This window comes from Oncorhynchus gorbuscha, linkage group LG13 (genome assembly GCF_021184085.1).
Source record: "Oncorhynchus gorbuscha isolate QuinsamMale2020 ecotype Even-year linkage group LG13, OgorEven_v1.0, whole genome shotgun sequence".
NCBI lineage: Eukaryota > Metazoa > Chordata > Actinopteri > Salmoniformes > Salmonidae > Oncorhynchus > Oncorhynchus gorbuscha.
The window spans coordinates 34,077,155-34,098,998 of record NC_060185.1 but is presented as its reverse complement, the minus strand read 5'-3'; the positions used below and the strand labels follow the sequence as shown (position 1 = coordinate 34,098,998).

Genomic DNA, 21,844 nt, shown 5'->3' with positions numbered 1-21,844 from the left:
CAATTTCTCAAAGAAAACTCTAGCACAACACAAAATATATTATATATAGTAAAGAAAAACTTAACATCTTGGCAGCTCCAAATTAGGACTAAAGGAATGGCAGTTGGGGGGAGTGAAAGGAAGGGAAAAACTGAAGAAGGACGACTCATGGTCTAGGGGTTCACACTCCGGTGTTTCTCAACCTGTTGTGTGAATAATATGGGCTAATTTGGTAGCTGCAGTGTCAGAGGGTCAGGCTATGTCATCACTCCAAAGGGTGTTGAGCTGTCCCCGTTACAGGCCTTTCGTACATTGGTGGTAGGGCTACATCTTCCAGTAAATGCACAACTAGTTTCAACAGTAGTGAAGGGAATAGGGTGCCATTTGGGACCCATCCAAGGATCCTGGAGAGGACCAACTGGGAATGTGGTTCTAAAAGAGTCAGCCTGCCCCTCTGAAAGGCTTGCCTGCCAGAGTGTGATATTTCTGCCATGAATTAACCTTTCTGGCGTAGGCGTTCCGCTAGCGACCCACCTCGACAACATCCGGTGAAATTGCAGAGTGCCAAATTCAAAATACAGAAATAGTCATAATAAACATTCATAAAATATACAAGTGTTATACATCGGCTTGAAGATGACCTTCTTGTTAATCCAGCCACTTTGTCAGGTTTCAAAAGGCTTTACGGAGAAAGCATACCATGCGATTATCTGAGGACAGCGCCTCGCTTACAAAAGCATACAAACATTTTACTACCAAGTAAAGGAATTACAAAAGTCAGAAATAGCTATAAAATTAATCACTTACCTTTTGAAGATCTTCATATATTCAACCGGACAATAGCGTAGGAAAAACAACGAAGGGTGCGCAATCGGTCAAACTCACAAACCAGCACTGCATGATTCTACAGTCCACTGACAGAGGTCACATTCTTCTTAATTTTTCAGAAAACAAGCCTGAAACAATGTCTAAAGACTGTTGGCATCTAGTGGAGCCATAGGAACTGCAATCTGAGTCCTAACCCATTAGATACTCTATAGGCATTCAATTGAAAATACCCACATTAAAAAAAAATCCCACTTCCTGGATGGATATTTCTTAGATTTTCCCCTGACATATCAGTTCTGTTATACTCACAGACATTATTTTAACAGTTTTGGAAACTTTAGTGTTTTCTATCCAAATCTACTAATTATGCATATCCTAGCTTCTGGGCCTGAGTAACAGGTGGTTTACTTTGGGCACGCTTCTCATCCAGGCGTCGAAATACTGCCCCCAAGCCATAAGAAGTTAACTGGCTGAAAAACACCCTCTCCAAGTTACAATGCAAGAAAGGAAGCATGCAGATTACAGTTAGTGTTGGGCCGAATGTCTTTCACACTGCACAAATATGACCTTGGATCAAGACATCGCCATAAAAGCAGCAATACAACTGTCGTGACATTACTTTCATTAATGTGATGACTGTTATTTATTTAATCCACTAACTATGTTTAATTGTTACCCAATTTAAATGAATCATGTAACAATTAACTAATTAGGAATTTGGGGCACCACGGGAGAGGTTGTTTAAACTTCTTACGGCTGCAATCCCGTTAATGGGATCGATATGACAACAGCCAGAAATCTCATAATTAAAATTCCTCAAACATATATGTAACTTAAACCGTTTTAAAGGTAATCTTGTTGTTAATCCCACCACAGTGTCCGATTTTAAATAGGCTTTACAGCGAAAGCACCACAAACGATTATGTTAGGTCACCACCAAGCCAAATAAAAATTCAGCCATTTTTCCAGCCAAAGAGAGGTGTCACAAAAAGCACAAATAGAGATAAAATTAATCACTAACCTTTGATGATCTTCATCAGATGACACTCATAGGACTTCATGTTACACAAAACATGTATGTTTTGTTTGATAAAGTTCATATTTATATCATAACATTTGAGTTTACATCGGCGTGTTACGTTTACTAGTTCCAAAAACATACAGTGATATTGCAGAGAGCCACATCATTTTACAGAAATACTCATCATAAATGTCGATGAAAATTCAAGTGTTAGACATGGAAATATAGATATACCTCTCCTTAATGCAACCGCTGTGTCAGATTTCAAAAAAACTTTACGGAAAAAGCAAACCATGCAATAATCTGAGACGGTGCTAAGAAAACAAATAAAATTGCCAGGACCTGACTCATTCCCCTCTCATTCAGCCCCCCAACACAGTAGAAGCCTCATTCAAGTTTCTAAATACGGTTGACATCGAGTGGGAGCCCTAGGAAATGCAACTTCATCCATATCCCACTGTGAATTCAATAGGGCCTGGGTTGAAAATCGACCAACCTCAGATTTCTCACTTCCTGTTTAGATTTCCTCTCAGGTTTTTGCCTGCCATATGAGTTCTGTTATACTCACAGACATCATTCAGTTTTTAGAAACGTCAGAGTGTTTTCTAATAATAATATGCATATATTAGCAACTGGGAATGAGGAGCAGGCCGTTTACTCTGGGCACCTCTGGGCACCTTTCATCCAAGCTACTCAATACGGCCCATGCAGCCATAAGAAGTTAAAGAGTTACCATCTCCCGAATTAAACTCTAAAGATCTTTACCTATCATATCCATAAAACAGTCAATGTATTAATCATGACCTCTTATCCTATAATCATTTTGAACAGTCGTAACCTGCAAAATCCCCAGCATTAATCATGATTCAGTACTACACAAATTTTGTTTAGTTATTTATTTACTAGCTGACTAAATAATAACACGGAAAAAACATACACACTTACTACATGAAACAAAGGTCCCTAGCAGACTTTTGCAATATGGCTTTTTACACAACGACATGGAGAGAGATAGGGAAAGAAACAATTATCGTCGATACAATTCAGAAGTATTCTCACATTATTCATATAGCTTGCACACAAACCAACACCCGTTTGTAACAAGAAATCATGAATGTACAGTTGAAGTCGGAAGTTTAAATACACTTAGGTTGGAGTCATTGAAACTCGTTTTTCAACCACTCCCCAAATTTCTTGTTAACAAACTATAGTTTTGACAAGTCGGTTAGGACATCATCTTAATTAAGTAATTATTTGAACAATTGTTTACAGACAGATTATTTCACTTATAATTCACTGTATCACAATTCCAGTGGGTCAGAAGTTTACATACACTAAGTTGACTGTGCCTTTAAACAGCTTGGAAAATTCCAGAAAATTATGTCATGGGTTTAGAAGCTTCTGATAGGCTAATTGGCATCATTTGTGTCAATTGGAGGTGGACCTGTGGATGTATTTCAAGGCCTACCTTCAAACTCAGTGCCTCTTTGCTTGACATCATGGGAAAATAAAAAAATCAGCCAAGACCTCAGAAAAAAATGGTAGACCTCCACAAGTCATCCTTGGGAGCATTTTCCAAATGCCTGAAGGTACCACGTTCATCTGTACAAACAATAGTACGCAAGTATAAACAGCATGGTACCACGCAGCCGTCATACCGCTCAGGAAGGAGACGCGTTCTGTCTCCTAGAGATGAACGTACTGTGGTGCAAAAAGTGCAAATCAATCCCAGAACAACAGCAAAGGACCTTGTGAAGATGCTGGAGAAAACAGGTACAAAATTGTCTATATCCACAGTATAACGAGTCCTATATCGACATAACCTGAAAGGCCGCTCAACAAGGAAGAAGCCACTGCTCCAAAACCAACATAAAAAAGCCAGACTACGGTTTGCAACTGCACATGGGAACAAAGATCGTAATTTTGAGAGAAATGTCCTCTGGTCTGATGAAACAAAAATAGAACTGTTTGGCCATAATGACCATCATTATGTTTGGAGGAAAAAGGGGAAGCTTGCAAGCTGAAGAACACCATCCCAACCTTGATGCATGGGGTGGAAACATCATGTTGTGTGGGTGCTTTCCTACAGGAGGGACTGGCGCACTTCACAAACTAGATTTTAATTGTATTTATTTCACTTTTATTTAACCAGGTAGGCAAGTTGAGAACAAGTTCTCATTTACAATTGCGACGACATCATGAGGGAGGAAAATTATGTGGTTATTGAAGCAACATCTCAAGACATCAGTTAAAGCTTGGTTCCAAATGGGTCTTCCAAATGGACAATGACCCCAAGCATTCTTCCAAAGTTGTGGCAAAATGGCTTCAGGACAACAAAGTTAATGTATTGGAGAGGCCATCACAACGCCCTGACCTCAATCCCATAGAACATGTGTGGGCAGAACTGAAAAAAGCATGTGCGAACAAGGAGGTCTACAAACCAGACTCAGTTACACCAGCTCTGTCAGGAGGAATGGGCCAAAATTCACCCAAATTATTGTGGGAAGCTTGTGGAAGGCTACCCGAAACGTTTGACCCAAGTTAAACAATTTAAAGGCAATGCTACCAAATAGTAATTCAGTGTATGTAAACTTCTGACCCACTGGCAATGTGATGAAAGAAATAACATCTGAAATAAATCATTCTCTCTACTATTATTCTGACTTTTCACATTCTTAAAATGAAGTGGTGATCCTAACTGACCTAAGGCAGGGAATTTTTACTAGGATTAAATGTCAGGAATTGTGAAAAACTGAGTTTAAATGTATTTGGCTAAGGTGTATGTAAACTTCCAACTTCAACTGTAACTTCATCACCTCATGTGCACCGCACACCAGAGACACCGATAGATATTGAACGCTATGGACTCACCAGCTCCCTTCATCTTCCGCTATTTACAAAAAAACACGTGACTGGCTCAATGTGACAGCTGAAATTGAGAACACAATCTGCTTTATCTCCTCTAACGTATTGCAGAAGTTGACTGAAGGTATTAACTCAAAAAGGATCTACAAATATTCTAATTTAATTGAAAAACTTCAAATGAATAGTTTTGACGGTATTGAAAAACCATCGTGTTTTTATTTTCAAATACCCAGGGATACAGGATATACAGTATACCGACCAAGCCTACTCAATAGCCATTTACTCTCCTGAGTGTGCAATATTTTAACAGGCGCGGATTAGAAAGAAAGCCGACGGCAGTAAATCACCCTTAGAGATAAGTGATTATCTCCCAATTTTCTACCTCTCATTCCGTGGAGAGACTTGAGGGTGGTGGAATTTGGAAACTTCAGGTAAAGGTTTTCCCAAAAGCATGTCAGCCATTTAGGCAGATTCTTGAGTCGTGTAGATGAGCAGTGGGAACAGTTTGCTTCACACTCATGACCTGACAGTTGTCATGACGTTGGCCTGGGGGTAGGTTTATGACAGTCATAAATACCTCTTCCCCCCTTTTCCTCTCTCTACCCTACTGATGTTACATTTGCAAACCCCTTGGTTAACATAAAGATTCTGGGAACATCAGAAGGTGGGGGGAAATGTGCTATATTCTAGTAATCTGACCGATTGAACATATGCAGTGGTAATGTCAGTTCGGTTGACATAAACTCTACAGTGGAAAGTCTACACATCAGAGTTATCGGATTCACATGGAATTGTTGTTCAATTTAAAAGTTTGAATGTGAAATTATTCGTGATGGGATGAAATGTGATTTTAGCTTCTAAAATGTGAGAATTGGGTTTTCATGAGTGAATTAGGCCCGACTCAGTGGCCCGCCCACGTGAAGAGACAAACTATGAAACACACCCCGTTTCTCCCTATATAAAGCCTTGATGACAATATAACCTCCAGTTCCGAGGATGTGAGGATGACGGTCCGATGTCAGAATGGTTCAGATAATAACTACAGAACGAAGCCAACATCAGCGTGAGCTTTGGTTGTGAATGGTATGAACTTTGAACTCTTATTCACTACAGAAGTGATACCTCCTAGCCGTTAAGTTAGCAACAGCAGCTGCAAACTAGGGTTAGGAAGGAACAAACAGATTATCCCGTCTATCACACAACAACGTTTCTACAATGTATCCAATTGACCAGAGACATTCTTCAAAGGACTCGGTTTGGCAACATGACCTTCCATCTACCACCAACCTACCGAAGCGCAGCTCAGAGTAAATATTTATTGCATTTTCCTTTTCCAAATGGGTGGTAATTTAGAATGCATAATATACTGTATTTACAATAGCACAGCTTCACCCTTTGTTCCTCAGTCTTTCCGCTCTTTCACTCAAAGAGCGGAACGTTTTCCTTTATGACGTAATTTGTAATCAAGTTATGATTAATTATGTGTACCGTAATTGCTGGACTATTAAGCGTACCTGAATATAAACCGCACCCACTGAATTATTAAAAAATATGTATTTTGTACATGAATAAGCCGCACATGTCTATAAGCCGCAGGTGCCTACCTGAACTTTACACAGCCTTTAAACGAAACACGACTTGTAACAAAAATAAATAGGCTTTAACGAAACACGGCTTGTAACAAAAATTAAAACAGCCTACCAAGAAAGTCATTGGTCACTATCTTCTTCCTCCTGTGCACTGAAACCACTGAAGTCATCTCCTTCGGTGTCGGAGTTGAATAGCCTCAGAATTGCTTCATCCGATGTTGGATCATTTTCATTGTCGCTCTCGTCACTTTCATCCGGAGGCAAATACCCCTCTGAGCTCATGCTGCCCCTTCAACGCGCAGCAGTCCAGCCTTTCGAAACCCGTTGATGATAGTGGATTTTTTGACAATGCTCCACGCTGTCAGGACCCACTGGCAGACTTGACCATAAGTTGCTCTTCGCATGCGGCCCGTTTTAGTGAAGGATTTCTCCCCACTTGTCATCCAAGCCTCCCACTGAACCTCTGAAAGGTTTGTTGTCTTTTTGCACTGAGTCAGTTCCTCACGCTGCTGTTTACAAAGTCTTATAATCGACTCATTAAGGCCAAGCTCCCATGCAGCAGCTCTATTTCCTTTTCCAACAGCCAGATCGATCGCCTTCAACTTGAAAGCTGCATCATCTGCATTTCTACGTGTCTTTGCCATGATGAGGGTGACAAAATTACTACCGTAATCAGAGTGATGGGAAGTTTGAGCGCGCTCGATTTACGTCACATTATGTGACGGTGCTCAGTTTTTTGGCGGCATGAATCTTGTGAAAGCGGGAAAAATCCATAAATTAGCCGCGTCATTGTATAAACCGCGAGGTTCAAAGTGTGGGAATAAAGTAGCAGTTTATAGTCCGGAAATTACGGTATGTGTAATTCTGTGTGATTAATTAGGTATTTAGTAAATAAATAATTAAACCCAATGTTGTAATGCTGATTCAACTTGTCAGCCAGGGTTCGTGAAGTTAACCAATAATTTACATATTTCAGATGAGACTGAATTAAGGTGACGATTAAGATTAACTGCTATTGATGTAAAATATAACTAGGTCTTTAAGAGTTTATTCGGAAGATAACAGCTCTATAAATATTATTTTGTGGTTCCCCGACTCTAGTTAATTACATTTACATTAGCTCAATCAGGTAATATTAATTACTGAGAAATTATTTTATAGAATAGCATGTCATATCACTTAACCTGGCATAGCCAAAGATACGACACAGTGCATTGATGTCACCATTTTAGAACGTGCATCGTTCTACCTTATCTTTTCAACAGTAAGCAAATTGTTTGTTTTAAACAAATGTTGTCCTGTATTGTCCCATTTACTGCCTTTCCCATGTTTGTGGTACCACATTTTTTACCTTCACAACAATAAATAATCGGGACTGTTTTTGACCACCTGCTGTTCCAGCACTAAGCCTAATGTAGGGCCTATGTCTGAGGGACATGAAAAATTATAGGAAAATTATAGAATGACGGAAACAAGATAAAGGGTGAATTGGATGATGTTTGAAAAAGCTGTGGTAAATGTTAGACAACTGTCTGCCAGTTCTGTAAGAATTGAGGGAGTATACTGGAAAGCTTCTCAAAGCTAGTGATTAATCGTGAAAGCTCTGTGCCTTGGTTAATAACTCACTTGCTGACAGAGGGTATCCGGTTGTGGAAGTAATTTATTTGCCAGCAGAGCATTCTCAGTTCTCACATTCGTTGTCTGAATTCATTAATTCATTTGTCTCTCTGTCATTTGAGCTAACCTTGTAACAGTTTTCGTCTGGTGAAGGAGAAGAGGACCAAGGTGCAGCGTGGTAAGTGTTCATTTTAATAAACAAAATAAACTGAACACTGAAATTACAAAAATAATAAAGAGCGAGAACGAAAGCGAAACAGTTCTGTAAGAAATACACACAAAACAGAAAGCAATCACCCACAACCAAAATGGGGAAAACAGGCTACCTAAGTATGATTCTCAATCAGAGACGATTGACAGCTGCCTTTGATTGAGAACCATACCAGGCCAAACACAGAAATACAACATAGAAAAAAGAACATAGACTACCCACCCCAACTCACGCCGTGACCAAACTAACACAAAGACCTAAAAAAGGAACTAAGGTCACAACGTGACAAACCTATTGGAAAAAAACTTTTTTTGTTACTACTGGGCCTTCACTAAACTGTCTTGCGTTTCATCATACGTGAGGGAGGGAGCGCCCAACTTGAGTACTCCCCTACCCTGCTCTCCTTTTCATTCTCTAGTCATCTCTCCGTGTGTGTGTGTGTGTGTGTGTGTGTGTGTGTGTGTGTGTGTGTGTGTGTGTGTGTGTGTGTGTGTGTGTGTGTGTGTGTGTGTGTGTGTGTGTGTGTGTGTGTGTGTGTGTGTGTGTGTGTGTGTGTGTGTGTGTGTGTGTGTGTGTGTGTGTGTGTGTGTGTGTGTGTGTGCATATTATTGGGAGGACAAATTCACTTCAATCAGGACCGTAGAGCAGCTCAGCTCAATGGCTGCTAATTGTTGTTCTTAAATCTATTCAATTGATTTAAGAACGTAAATTGTCAGTCTCTATTTTCATGGGTTATTCATCAGTAATGTGAGGACACCTCTCACAATGTGAGGGTAGGCATAGAATTAGGAATTTGAATACTAGAATGGACTTGAACCTTCTTATGATCAGATAAATGTCAGCCATTTTGGTCAGGGAGTTGGCATGTCTTTGTCCCAGCAGAACTGGCCTACCTTTGACCCGGCTTGCATGATGGCAACAAGGTTACACTTAAAAGGAGAATCAGGCAGATCACTACCTTCCAAGGGCTCAACTTGTGTTTGTTTACTCCTCCACTCTCTCCATTCTCTTGTAGAGCTTGTACCACCAGCTTGAATGAAAACCTGTTAACACATCATCAAATGTATGCAGGCCTACAGCATGTTCTAACATCAAACTGTTAACATCTTCCTGTACTGCTGTACTCATCATCACTATGTGTTCTAAATGCAAATCCTATTGGATGATTTAACGACATGAGTTGTAATTCTGACATTGCCATTTAGCCTAGCCTGTGTGTGTGTGTGTGTGTTTTTTTTAATTTTTTTAAATTTTATTTCACCTTTATTTAACCAGGTAGGCTAGTTGAGAACAAGTTCTCATTTGCAACTGCGACCTGGCCAAGATAAAGCATAACAGTGTGAACAGACAACACAGAGTTACACATGGAGTAAACAATTAACAAGTCAATAACACAGTAGAAAAAAAGGGGAGTCTATATACAATGTGTGCAAAGGGCATGAGGAGGTAGGCGAATAATTACAATTTTGCAGATTAACACTGGAGTGATAAATGATCAGATGATCATGTACAGGTAGAGATATTGGTGTGCAAAAGAGCAGAAAAGTAAATAAATAAAAAATGTGGGGATGAGGTAGGTGAAAATGGGTGGGCTATTTACCAATAGACTATGTACAGCTGCAGCGATCGGATAGCTGCTCAGATAGCTGATGTTTGAAGTTGGTGAGGGAGATAAAAGTCTCCAACTTCAGCAATTTTTGCAATTTGTTCCAGTCACAGGCAGCAGAGTACTGGAACGAAAGGCGGCCGAATGAGGTGTTGGCTTTAGGGATGAACAGTGAGATACACCTGCTGGAGCGCGTGCTACGGATTGGTGTTGCCATCGTGACCAGTGAACTGAGATAAGGCGGAGCTTTACCTAGCATGGACTTGTAGATGACCTGGAGCCAGTGGGTCTGGCGACGAATATGTAGCGAGGGCCAGCCGACTAGAGGCATACAAGTCGCAGTTGTGGGTGGTATAAGGTGTGTGTGTGTGTGTGTGTGTGTGTGTGTGTGTGTGTGTGTGTGTGTGTGTGTGTGTGTGTGTGTGTGTGTGTGTGTGTGTGTGTGTGTGTGTGTGTGTGTGTGTGTGTGTGTGTGTGTGTGTGTGTGTGTGTGTGTGTGTGTGTGTGTGTGTGTGTGTGTGTGTGTGTGTGTGTCTGTCTGTCTGTGTCTGAGTGGTTTTATTTGGGGTGACTGTGTTTGACCCCAGCTCTAATGCTGACTCAATGATGTGTTGGGTCAAGCCCTCACTGTCATTGTCTACACTGCCTGTTACTCCATGCACAGCCATGACCTTGTTGTCCTCCACTCTGACTCACTGCCTGACTGCAGCCATGACCTTGTTGTCCTCCACTCTGACTCACTGCCTGACTGCAGCCATGACCTTGTTCTCCTCTCCTCCACTCTACCTCACTGCCTAACTCCAGCCATGACCTTGTTGTCCTCCACTCTACCTCACTACCTGACTCCAGCCATGACCTTGTTCTCCTCCACTCCACCTCACTGCCTAACTGCAGCCATGACCTTGTTCTCCTCCACTCTACCTCACTGCCTGACTGCAGCCATGACCTTGTTCTCCTCCACTCTACCTCACTGCCTAACTGCAGCCATGACCTTGTTCTCCTCTCCTCCACTCTACCTCACTGCCTGACTGCAGGAATGACCTTGTTCTCCTCTCCTCCACTCTACCTCACTACCTGACTGCAGCCATGACCTTGTTCTCCTCCACTCTACCTCACTGCCTAACTGCAGCCATGACCTTGTTCTCCTCTCCTCCACTCTACCTCACTGCCTGACTGCAGGAATGACCTTGTTCTCCTCTCCTCCACTCTACCTCACTGCCTAACTGCAGCCATGACCTTGTTCTCCTCCACTCCACCTCACTGCCTAACTGTAGCCATGACCTTGTTCTCCTCCACTCTACCTCACTACCTGACTGCAGTCATGACCTTGTTCTCCTCTCCTCCACTCTACCTCACTGCCTAACTGCAGCCATGACCTTGTTCTCCTCCACTCCACCTCACTGCCTAACTGTAGCCATGACCTTGTTCTCCTCCACTCTACCTCACTACCTGACTGCAGCCATGACCTTGTTCTCCTCTCCACCACTCTGACTCACTGCCTGACAACGTCTCTGTTGCCTCTTTTCTTCTCATAATTTCTTCCATAATTTCCTTTCCCTTTCTTTATTTTGTTCTGTCTCCTCACATTACACATTAGTTTTGTTTAGTTTTTGTACTAACAACACTCTCTTCTGCACAGATCTCATTTGTCTGCATTCCTCAACTGTAAGGTCTTTAGATCTAGTTTTGTCCTGCATGAGTGTTAATTGACATGCTAATCGATTCATGGAGTTTGCCCACATCTACGTGGTGTGTTTATCCCATTGCTCATGTTTGTACTATAGCTTTGTGTCTCTATCTCTGTGCAGTCTCTTGCTTCCTCCAGACCAGACTGTGGAGAGGAGAGGACTACAACCCAGGGAATATGCAGGTTCTTTGGGGTAGATCGAGGCCATGTCAACTCTGGGTGGATAGGTGGGGGATTTTGGCTCATCAAGTGGCCACTGTGCAATGTTTGAGTTGGTTGCCAAGCAAACTGGAAGGTTTTGATTTACCATTACAGCGTCTTCGTTCAGAGCAGCTTGTCACAATTAATGGCGTCAGGAGGGAGAGAAACAAACAGAAAGCGTGCTTCAAAGGGCCAGCATAGCATATCCTTTTCATGAGTTCATTGCTGATGGGTTCTCATTGCTGATGGGTTCTCAGGGTTTCCATCCATATAGCAACCTAATATCAATTTTAGTTCTGCTTCCTCGGTCTTTGTAATCTCCTGTCTTTAGTAGGCTTAGGTTATTCTCTGAGAGTCCTCATAATATGTTAGTTGTCATAACAATCATCAATTGATTGTTTGGGCCTCTTTCCCTTAGTCATATTGTTCATTTGATTCCAGGACTACTACCATGCATGAAGGCTTCAGTGTTTCCCCTAGTCTTTTTCCTTGGTCGGGCAAATTCAGGGCTGTAAACTCCAAAACATTCCATTGAAACCAATAGAAACCACATAATTTAGGAGGGCGGCAACAGAGCTAGGTTTATTCTCTTCCTACGTTAAGGAACAGAGGATAATAAAAAACTAGAAAAAAATTGGTGAGGTGCAGAATGCAGTAAAATATCAACTGTAAGTAAGGCACAACAACATAGGCCTAGGAATGAAGAGCATGGCTTTGTTTTGAGTGAGATCTGAAATAAAAAGTAGCTTACTTCTCCTAGAATAGAACAGTGAACAGATTGTGTCTTTATAGAGAGGCAGTGGATTGGACTGAGACAATGGATGCGTCCCCAAATCCCTATATAGTGCCCCTATGGGCCTTGGTCAAAAGTAGTGCACTACATACGCCATTTGGGACATAGTGCAGCCTACAGTGGCTCCAGTCCGGTCCAGAGGGATGCCTCATTGTTTTTAAAGGTTCTCTCCCTCCCTGGTGGAACAGCATGTCTTGTTTTGTTTAACGCCCTGTTCCCATTTTCTTACCTCCAGTTTTTTCAGATTCCATTTCATAGTTGTATTATTTGTATTGATTGCGGGCCTTCATCTACAGTGCGTTCTGAGCCAGGGACTCCAAGTTGCCTGCCACACTCCCATTGTGTCCCAAATGGCACCCTATTTCTTATACAGTGCAGGGCCCATAGGGCAAGTGCCCTATGGGCCCTGCACTGTATAAGAAATGAAAGTAGTGCACTATAAATGGGAGACAACCTAGCAGGCCACACTCTCCTGGCTGTAGTGTAGGTGTCCCAGGCAGAAGCCATCTGTCTCACTCCTCTCCTGTGGGGGTGGGGGTGGAGTAGGGTGGTGGGCACAGCACTAAATGCTAAATGCTGTTCTGTAAAACAAACATGGATGGAGTCTAGCTTCCCCGTGTGCTTTGACAGGCCTAGACCCAGAGGCTGAAAACAACAGACACACTGCCTTGATGTTTGCTTGGACTAGGGGGGTGTCCCAAATGTCACCATTTCCCTATATAGGGCCCTGGTCAAAAGTAGTGCTGAATTGGGTATTAAATTGGGTCCTATTTCAGAGGCAGTCCCAGAGGCAGATAGACACACTGACTGTCTTGCTGATTGCTTGTTGTAGTTGCCTAGCTATGTATGTAGGAATGGTGGCACTGTGTGGCAGGTACAGTATGTGGGGCATGCTGCTAGCCTAGCGGATCTTAGTGGCCCAGTCTCAGTCAGTCTGAGAGGTGTGTCATGCCTGTGCCTGGATCAACATGCTTGTCACACATGCCAAGCATGTCAGTGTATTCACTCTCCTACTACTGCTGCACAGAAAAAGCTGTATTTTTGGATGAGTTTATTTTTATTACCCTCCTGTCCTCCTGTCTGTGTTGACTGATGTATTCCTATGTTACAGTAGCTTGTGTTTGCATGGCTATGTATAGCTCCTGCTCGTGTGTGTGTGTGTGTGTGTGTGTGTGTGTGTGTGTGTGTGTGTGTGTGTGTGTGTGTGTGTGTGTGTGTGTGTGTGTGTGTGTGTGTGTGTGTGTGTGTGTGTGTGTGTGTGTGTGTGTGTGTGTGTGCGTGTGTGTTTGTGTGTGTGCGTGCGTGTGCGTGCGTGCGTGTGTGTGTGTGTGTGTGTGTGTGTGTGTGTGTGTGTGTGTGTGTGTGTGTGTGTGTGTGTGTGTGTGTGTGTGTGTGTGTGTGTGTGTGTGTGTGCGTGTGTGTGTGCGTGCGTGCGTGATGTTGTTATGTTAGGTAGGCCAGTAGAAGCACATGGTGTACCGGGTGCGTTGGTCCCAGGGATAGTCAAGAGTGCAGGAGCAGCTGTTGTCCCAGCTCAGTGTTCTGAGTGGAGTGGAGACTGGCTGCATAGCATACACTGACCCTGACACTCAACCACACCAATACACACAGAGGATACTGTGACAGCACTGCACGCTGACGCTAAACAAACAAAGCACAACACAACTCAATGCGGTGCAATACACACACAACTATTCGGCCATGGAAAGCTCTTACAAACCCCTCACCAGCTAGGCTTGCTATATGATTCACATATCTTCTACCTAAACAAAATCCCTGAATCATACACATCTTCTCAGATTGCTCACACACTCACCCCCAGTTTTTAAAGTGGAAAGAGTGTGTGTGCGTGCGTGTACGTGTACTAGGGCTGACCCCATTTAGTCGACTGGTTGATTGTTTGGTCAATAGGCTGTTGGTCGACTGAGATTTCTTTCGTCAAGCAGCAGCAAAAAATAAATAAATCACGGTGAACAAGGTGGCGGCTACTTTGAAGAATCTAAAATATTTTTTGGTTAGTACATGATTACAGATGTGTTATTTTATAGTTTTGATGTCTTCACTATTATTCTATAATGTAGAAAATAGTAAAAATAAAGAAAAACCATTGAATGAGTAGGTGTGTCCAAACCTTTGACTGGTACAGTATATCTACAGTAACAAGACAGATCCTTCTTCTGTTGCTTGTTTGAGTGTTTGTTTAATAGCCTACTGATTCCGTGAGCACCAAGCCTCACGCAACCACATGTCGGATAAACAATTTCACAAATTCGGCTGTTTTTGATCTTTGCTATGCTGTAATAAAGACTTCACACTGTTTTCCGTTAGATGAGCCTCTGGTATTATTTATAAATCATTTAGTGTTTACACCGTTCCAAATTGTCAGAAATTATATTTATAATAATAATAACCCTCCTTTTTCCTTGATCTCCTTCTGGTTATTATTATTATGATCATCATTATAATAATTTTTTATGTCATTGTCATTAGTAGCCTTAGTATAGCAGCCTTGCATTACCACCATCGATCTCTAGGCCTAAGACCGCATCTTTTCTAGTCTTAATACGTAACTTACTTAGGCCTATATTTCAATACCTACAGTTGGAAGTCAGAAGTTTACATACACCTTAGCCAAATACATTTAAACTCAGTTTTTAGCAGTTCCTGACATTTAATCATAGTAAAAAATCCCTGTCTTAGGTCAGTTAGGATCACCACTTTATTTTAAGAATGTGAAATGTCAATAATAAGTAGAGAGAATGATTTATTTCAGCTTTAATTCCTTTCATCACATTCTCAGTGGGTCAGACGTTTACATACACTCAATAAGTATTTGGTAGCATTGCCTTTAAATTGTTTAACTTGGGTCAAACGTTTCGGGTAGCCTTCCACAAGCTTCCCACAATAAGTTGGGTGAATTTTGGCCCATTCCTCCTGACAGAGCTGGTGTAACTTAGTCAGGTTTTGTAGGCCTCCTTGCTCAAACATGCTTTTTCAGTTCTGCCCACAAATTATCTATAGGATTGAGGTCAGGGCTTTGTGATGGCCACTCCAATACCTTGACTTTGTTGTTCTGAAGCCATTTTGCCACAACTTTGGAAGTATGCTTGGGGTCATTGTCCATTTGGAAGACCCATTTGCGACCAAGCTTTAACTTCCTGACTGATGTCTTGAGATGTTGCTTCAATATATTTACATTAATTTACTTCCTCATGATGCCATCTAGTTTGTGAAGTGCACCAGTCCCTCCTGCAGCAAAGCACCCCCTCAATATGATGCTGCCACCCCTGTTCTTCACGGTTGGGATGGTGTTCTTCGGCTTGCAAGCCTTCCCCTTTTTTCCTCCAAACATAACAATGATTATTATGGCCAAACAGTTCTATTTTTGTTTCATCAGACCAGAGGACATTGCTACAAAAAGTACTATCTTTGTGCCCATGTGTAGTGGTAAACCGTAGTCTGGCTTTTTTATGGTGGTTTTGGAGCAGTGGCTTCTTCCTTACTGAGCGGCCTTTCAGGTTATGTCGATATAGGACTCGTTTTACTGTGGATATAGATACTTTTGTACCTGTTTCCTCCAGCATCTTCACAGGGTCCTTTGCTGTTGTTCTGGGATTGATTTGCACTTTTTGCACCAAAGTACGTTCGAACGCGTCTCCTTCCTGAGCGGTATGACGGCTGCGTGGTCCCATGATGTTTATACTTGCATACTATTGTTTGTACAGATGAATGTGGTACCTTCAGGTGTTTGGACATTTCTGGAGGCCTACAATTTCTTTTCTGAGATCTTGGCTGATTTCTTTTGATTTTCCCATGGTGTCAAGCAAAGAGGCAAGTGTTTGACGGTAGGCCTTGAAAGACATCCACAGATACACCTCCAATTGACTCAAATTATGTCATTTAGCCTACCAGAAGCTTCTAAAGCCATGACATCATTTTCTGGAATTTTCCAAGCTGTTTAAGGGCACAGTCAACTTAGTGTATGTAAAGTTCTGACTGGAATTGTGATACAGTGAATTATAAGTGAAACAATCTGTCTGTAAACAATTGTTGGAAAAATGACTTGTGTCATGCACAAAGATGATGTCCTAACTGTCTTGCCAAAACTATAGTTCGTTAACAAGAAATTTGTGGAGTGGTTGAAAAACACATTTTAATGACTTCAACTGTATATAGGCCACTGTATTAATCAATCATTTATTTGTTCAATGTCATCACATAACATGAAATGCAATCAAGCATTTTAGCTTTAAAATAAAATAACAAGGAGACCATTGAAATATTAGCGTAAACAGTAAATAGGTCTGAAACGTTCATATTCAGAAATGTTAATCACAATTGAATGTGACTGTTTTTAGTCTTTGCTGTAATTAAGGCTGTACGACAAAAAAACATATTTAGTGTTGTTTTATAATTTATTTAGTGTTGTTTACATTGTTCCAAACAGTTATCTATACAGCACCTATTTGGCACACATAATATGCAGGCAGAGCTTGCTCCTTGCCTTCTTTTTGTTGATCTCTTAGTATTTTCCATAACTAGTCCATAACTTTTTCCACACATCTGACTTCCCCTTTACCTCCTGAGCAACCAGTAAACATTCCCCCGTTTCGAGTTTATTTGCCACGTCATCTGCATCCATTTTGCTGTCACGTGTTACGGTGTTCAGAGTTTGTTATAGCCAATATATTGATTTGATTATGATATGCTATACAGTGCATTCGGGAAAGTATTCAGACCCCTTGACTTTTTACATATATTTTTTACATTGAAGCCTTATTCTAAAATGGATCCTAAAAATTACATATTTTTTCATCAATCTACACACAATACCCCATAATGACGAAGCAAAAAAAGTTTTTTTGAAATGTTGGCAGATTTATAAAAAAAAACATAAACAGGAATGCCTTATTTAGATAAGAATTCAGACCCTTGGCCCTCCTGAGTGGCGCAGCGGTCTAAGGCACTGTGCTAGAGGCCTCCCTACAGATCAGGGTTCAATCGCGTTCTGTGTCGCAGCCGGCAGCGACCGGGAGACCCATGAGGCGGCTCACAATTGGCCCAGGGTCGTCCGGGTTAGGGGAGGGTTTGGCCGGCTGGGATGTCCTTGTCCTATTGCGCTCTAGCGACTCCTTGTGGCCAGCTGTACAGTGTTTCCTCCGACACATTGGTGCTGCTGGCTTCTGGATTAAGCAAGCAGTGTGTCAAGAAGCAGTGCAGCTTGGCGGGGTCCTGTTTCGGAGGATGCATGGCTCTCGACCTTTGCCTCTCCTGAGTCCGTACGGGAGTTGCAGTGATGGGACAAGACTGTAACTACCAATTGGATATCACAAAATGTGGTTAAAAAAAGTTTTTAAATGGTAAAAAAGTATTCAGACCCTTTGTTGTGAAACTCAACAATTGAGCTCAGGTGTATCCTGTTTCCATTCATCAACCTTGAGGTGTTTGACAGTGCATTTCAGGGCAAAAACCAAGCCATGAGATTGAAGAAATTGTCCATAGGGCTCCGAGACAGATCTGGGGAAGGGTATCAAAAAATGTCTGCAGCATTGAAGGTCTCCAAGAAGACTGTGGCCTCCATCATTCTTAAATGGAAGCGTTTTGAACCACAAAGACTTTTCCTAGAGCTGGTTGCCTGGCCAAACTGAGCAATCGGGGGAGAAGGGCCTTGGTCAGGGAGGTGACCAAGAACCCGATGGTCACTCTGACATATCTCCAGAGTTCCTCTGTGGAGTTGGGAGAACCTCTGTGGAGATGGACAACCATCTCTGCAGCACTCCACCAATCAGGCCTTTATGGTAGAGTGGCCAGGCAGAAGCCACTCCTCAGTAAAAAGCACATGACAGCCCGCTTAGAGTTTGCCAATAGGCACCTAAAGGACTACCAGACTATGTGAAACAAAATTCTCTGGTCTGATGAAACCAAGATTGAACTCTGTAGCCTGAATGCCATGCCTCACGTCTGGAGGAAACCTGAAGCATGCTGGTGGCAGCATCATGCTGTGGGGATGTTTTTCATCGGCAGGGACTGGGAGACTAGGCAGGATTGAGGTAAATATGAATGGAGCAAAGTACAGAGAGATCCTTGATGAAAACCTGCTCCAGAGTGCTCAGGACCTCAGTCTAGGGCAAGAGTTCACCTTCCAACAGGACAACGACCCTAAGCACACAGCCAATATAACGCATGAGTGACTTAGGGACAGGTCTCTGAATGTCCTTGAGTGGCCCAGCCAGAGCCCGGACTTGAACCTGATCGAACATCTCTGGAGAGACCTGAAAATAGCTGTGCAGCGACGCTCCCCATCCTACCTGACAGAGCTTGAGAGGATCTGCAGAGAAGAATGGGAGAAACTCCCCAAATACAGGTGTACCAAAGAAGACTTGAGGCTGCAATCGTTGCAAAGGATGCTTCAACAAAGTACTGAGTAAAGGGTCTGAATACTTATGTAAGTGTGATATTTCAGTTTGTAAATTGTGTGTAGATGTATGAGAAAAAATGTGTGAGATCCATTTTAGAATAAGGCTGTAACCTAACAAAGTGTAGAAAAGAGAAGGGGTCTGATACTTTCTGAATGCACTGTCTGTTGCAGCTTCAGCAACACAGTTGAATATCACACAATACACACTGTTGGTGTTCTGTGGTGGTCATTGCAGAAGGGTGGAGAGAGAGTCAAAGGGTTCTAGTCACAGTCACTCGATGTATTTTTTTTTTTAACACAGCGCAGTAGGTCTGAGTCGGGCCCGGCACATTCAAATCAATTGCGGTCTGAGTCCCTCTAGTCATTTGTGTCTTAATTATTTCATCAAACAGTTTGCTTAAAGCATCAGTGCATTTCAGTCCCTCTAGTCATTTGTGTCTTAATTATTTCATCAAACAGTTTGCTTAAAGCATCAGTGCATTTCATTGATTTGATTAAAACACATAGGATGTGTCTATACATGGAAAAATAAACATTTTAAAATTAGACCAATTGATTGGTCGAAAGAACAGACGACACTTGGTTGACCAAGATTTGTTTTGTCTGGGACAGCCCTAGTGTGGGGGTGTGTGTGTGTGTGCGCGCACGTATACATGTGATCCCTGAAATTACAGGGGAGGCAAGGGAGCAGGGTGAGCCTATATTCCCTCTTAGCCAGGATAGCGTAGCTGTGGTTTCCCTCTCATATTCAAGCACCAGCCAGTAGGCCGCTTTTATTAGCTTACTCCACACACATTGGTCATTTAGATCTCCCAAATATAACTTTAAATTGCGTTAAGAAAACTCAGACCTTACACTGAATGTTTTGAATGGCATTCGTGAAGGCTAGTGCAAGATTTACAACGAGGTGTGCCCCCAACAATTCAATATAGACGACAGGGTTGTAAAAGTTCATATGAACTTAATGTTTAAATGTATACAGTATGTGGGTATCAATTACTCATTTGTGTTATTATGTTCAGAGACATTTGACTCTGGTCTTTCTTGGTTGGAATATATTTTGCCCATGATTCTAGGGATTGGACTAACCTGTAATTTAAGATGTATTTCAAGTTCAAATTAATTTCTCTCAAGTTGTAGGCTAGTGATTCATTCAGAGTTTGCTGCCTGTGGTGCTTCTAAATGTTACAGTAGGCATGTATTGCTCAATTTCTTAAATGGTTAGACTAGCTAGTTATTGCAAATGTCCAGCACGAGGTGTTAGGCCTATCTAGTAGGAAGTAGGCCTACTGTATAAGCCTTGTCCGAGCCAGAATAGTCCATAGGGCAGGAGGCGCCTACCGGCATCTCCTGTTTCTGTAGCGGGAGGCAGCTTGATGTATAAGTACAACCCCTAGACAGACGAGCTTCCTATCTACTATAAATCAAATTAGCTTACTAGGCTTGTATCATGCAGCTTCTACTTTCCAAGCAAAGGATAACAAAAAGTAGAGAAACACAATACTGCTGAATCATGTTAGGCTTCATTGCCTCTTTTCCGTCCATTGAAGCGGCTGATTCCCACTGTTTTAAAAAATAAATATGTATTTAACCTTTATTTAACTAGGCAAGTCAGTTCAGAACAAATTCTTATTAACAATGACGACCTACACCGGCCAAACCCGGACGACGCTGGGCCAATTGTGCACCGCTCTATGGGACTCCTAATCACGGCCAGTTGTGATACAGCCTGCCATAATAATGTGCTCACTGCTCATCCTCTCTCCCCATTGGCTTTCTGCGCCTTTACTCAATCACAGCATCTGAACTAGCCAGCCCCCAATGAAAAACCCACATTTTACATGTTACAGCAAGCTGAAAATAACTCCCAACGTGCATAGACATGAAAGGGCCTTTTAAAAACAGTAAAAAAAAAACATCAAATTGCTTTTTATGTTTCATCTCCTTCCAGAAAGTTTTTTTCCCTTTATAATGCTTTGACTTTATATGGCAAGGTGCTCTAACAATTAGCAGCAGTGACAGTGAGGACGTCCTGTGGTGAAAAGGGAGGCTGAATGTCTGTTGCTGTGTGTTGCGGAGTGTGTTGCTCATTAGGAGTGAACACACATTGAGGGGTTCCAGACTCAGACACATTTCCCTGATAAACCCCATCATAAAGCTAAAAGCCCATCCGTTGTTACACTGTTGAAATACCACCTTAATATCACAAACACACGGCATGACTAGTTGTTCCAGAAAGAAGTCCGGTCAGCCCATTCCCATGGGAAGAGTAACATGAGAGGGAAGTGACGTGATATAGTAGGTTTCATAATGTAGGCCTACCTCGTCAAGGCAGTTTGGTTTCTATGGTTCGGAAGAGGCTGTCGTTTCTGAATAAAAGCATGAAAGAGGAATTTTAAAAAAGTTGAATAAAAGTTGAAAAGAAGCCCATGTTGTTCTCCTTTTTGACTGAGGTTCAGTCCTGATTACAGTTTTTATTTTTATGACTGTTCTCAACATGGATCTCTCCTGTAACTATGTCTATATCTAAGTAACTGTGTCTCTCCCCTTCCCCCTGTCTATAGGTGTGTGCAGTAACGAGGTGCTGGTCCCAGAGAGGGTGAGTGCTGTGCTGGGGAAGAACATTACTCTGGGCTGCAGGGTGGAGGTGGGCACCAACCTCAGCCTCACCCAGAGCTCCTGGGAGCGTCGCCTGCCCTCAGGCACCATCACCCTGGCCGTCTTCAACCCCCAGTTTGGCATCTCCATCTCCCCAGACTACGCCAGACGCCTGTCCTTCCTGAACCCCTCCGTGCACGATGCCACAATCGTCCTGGAAGGCGTGGGATTTCAGGACATCGGGTCTTACACGTGTAAAGTGGCGACGTTCCCACTGGGCAACACGCAGGCATCCACTACCGTCAATATACTAGGTATGTGGAACTCTTAGACTGCTTCAGACCTGGTCAATTGACCTTATTCCCTTTATAGTGCACTACTATTGACCAGGACCTGCATTGGGCTCTAGTCAAAAGTAGTGCACTATAGAG

At 42.3% G+C, this 21,844-nt stretch overlaps 1 protein-coding gene across 5 annotated transcripts in view; it reads left to right on the top strand.

The window, feature by feature from the left end:
* LOC123992763 overlaps positions 1-21,844 on the top strand; it is a 107,757-nt gene that overhangs the window by 17,678 nt on the left and 68,235 nt on the right. For all 5 annotated transcript variants that reach the window (XR_006831309.1, XM_046294257.1, XM_046294258.1 and 2 more), the window contains exon 2: positions 21,380-21,727. Coding sequence is in view for 4 of the 5 variants with exons in the window: in XM_046294257.1 (XP_046150213.1) it covers positions 21,380-21,727 (348 nt within the window). In the remaining variant the exon portion in view is untranslated. The remainder of the gene's footprint in view (positions 1-21,379; positions 21,728-21,844) is intronic.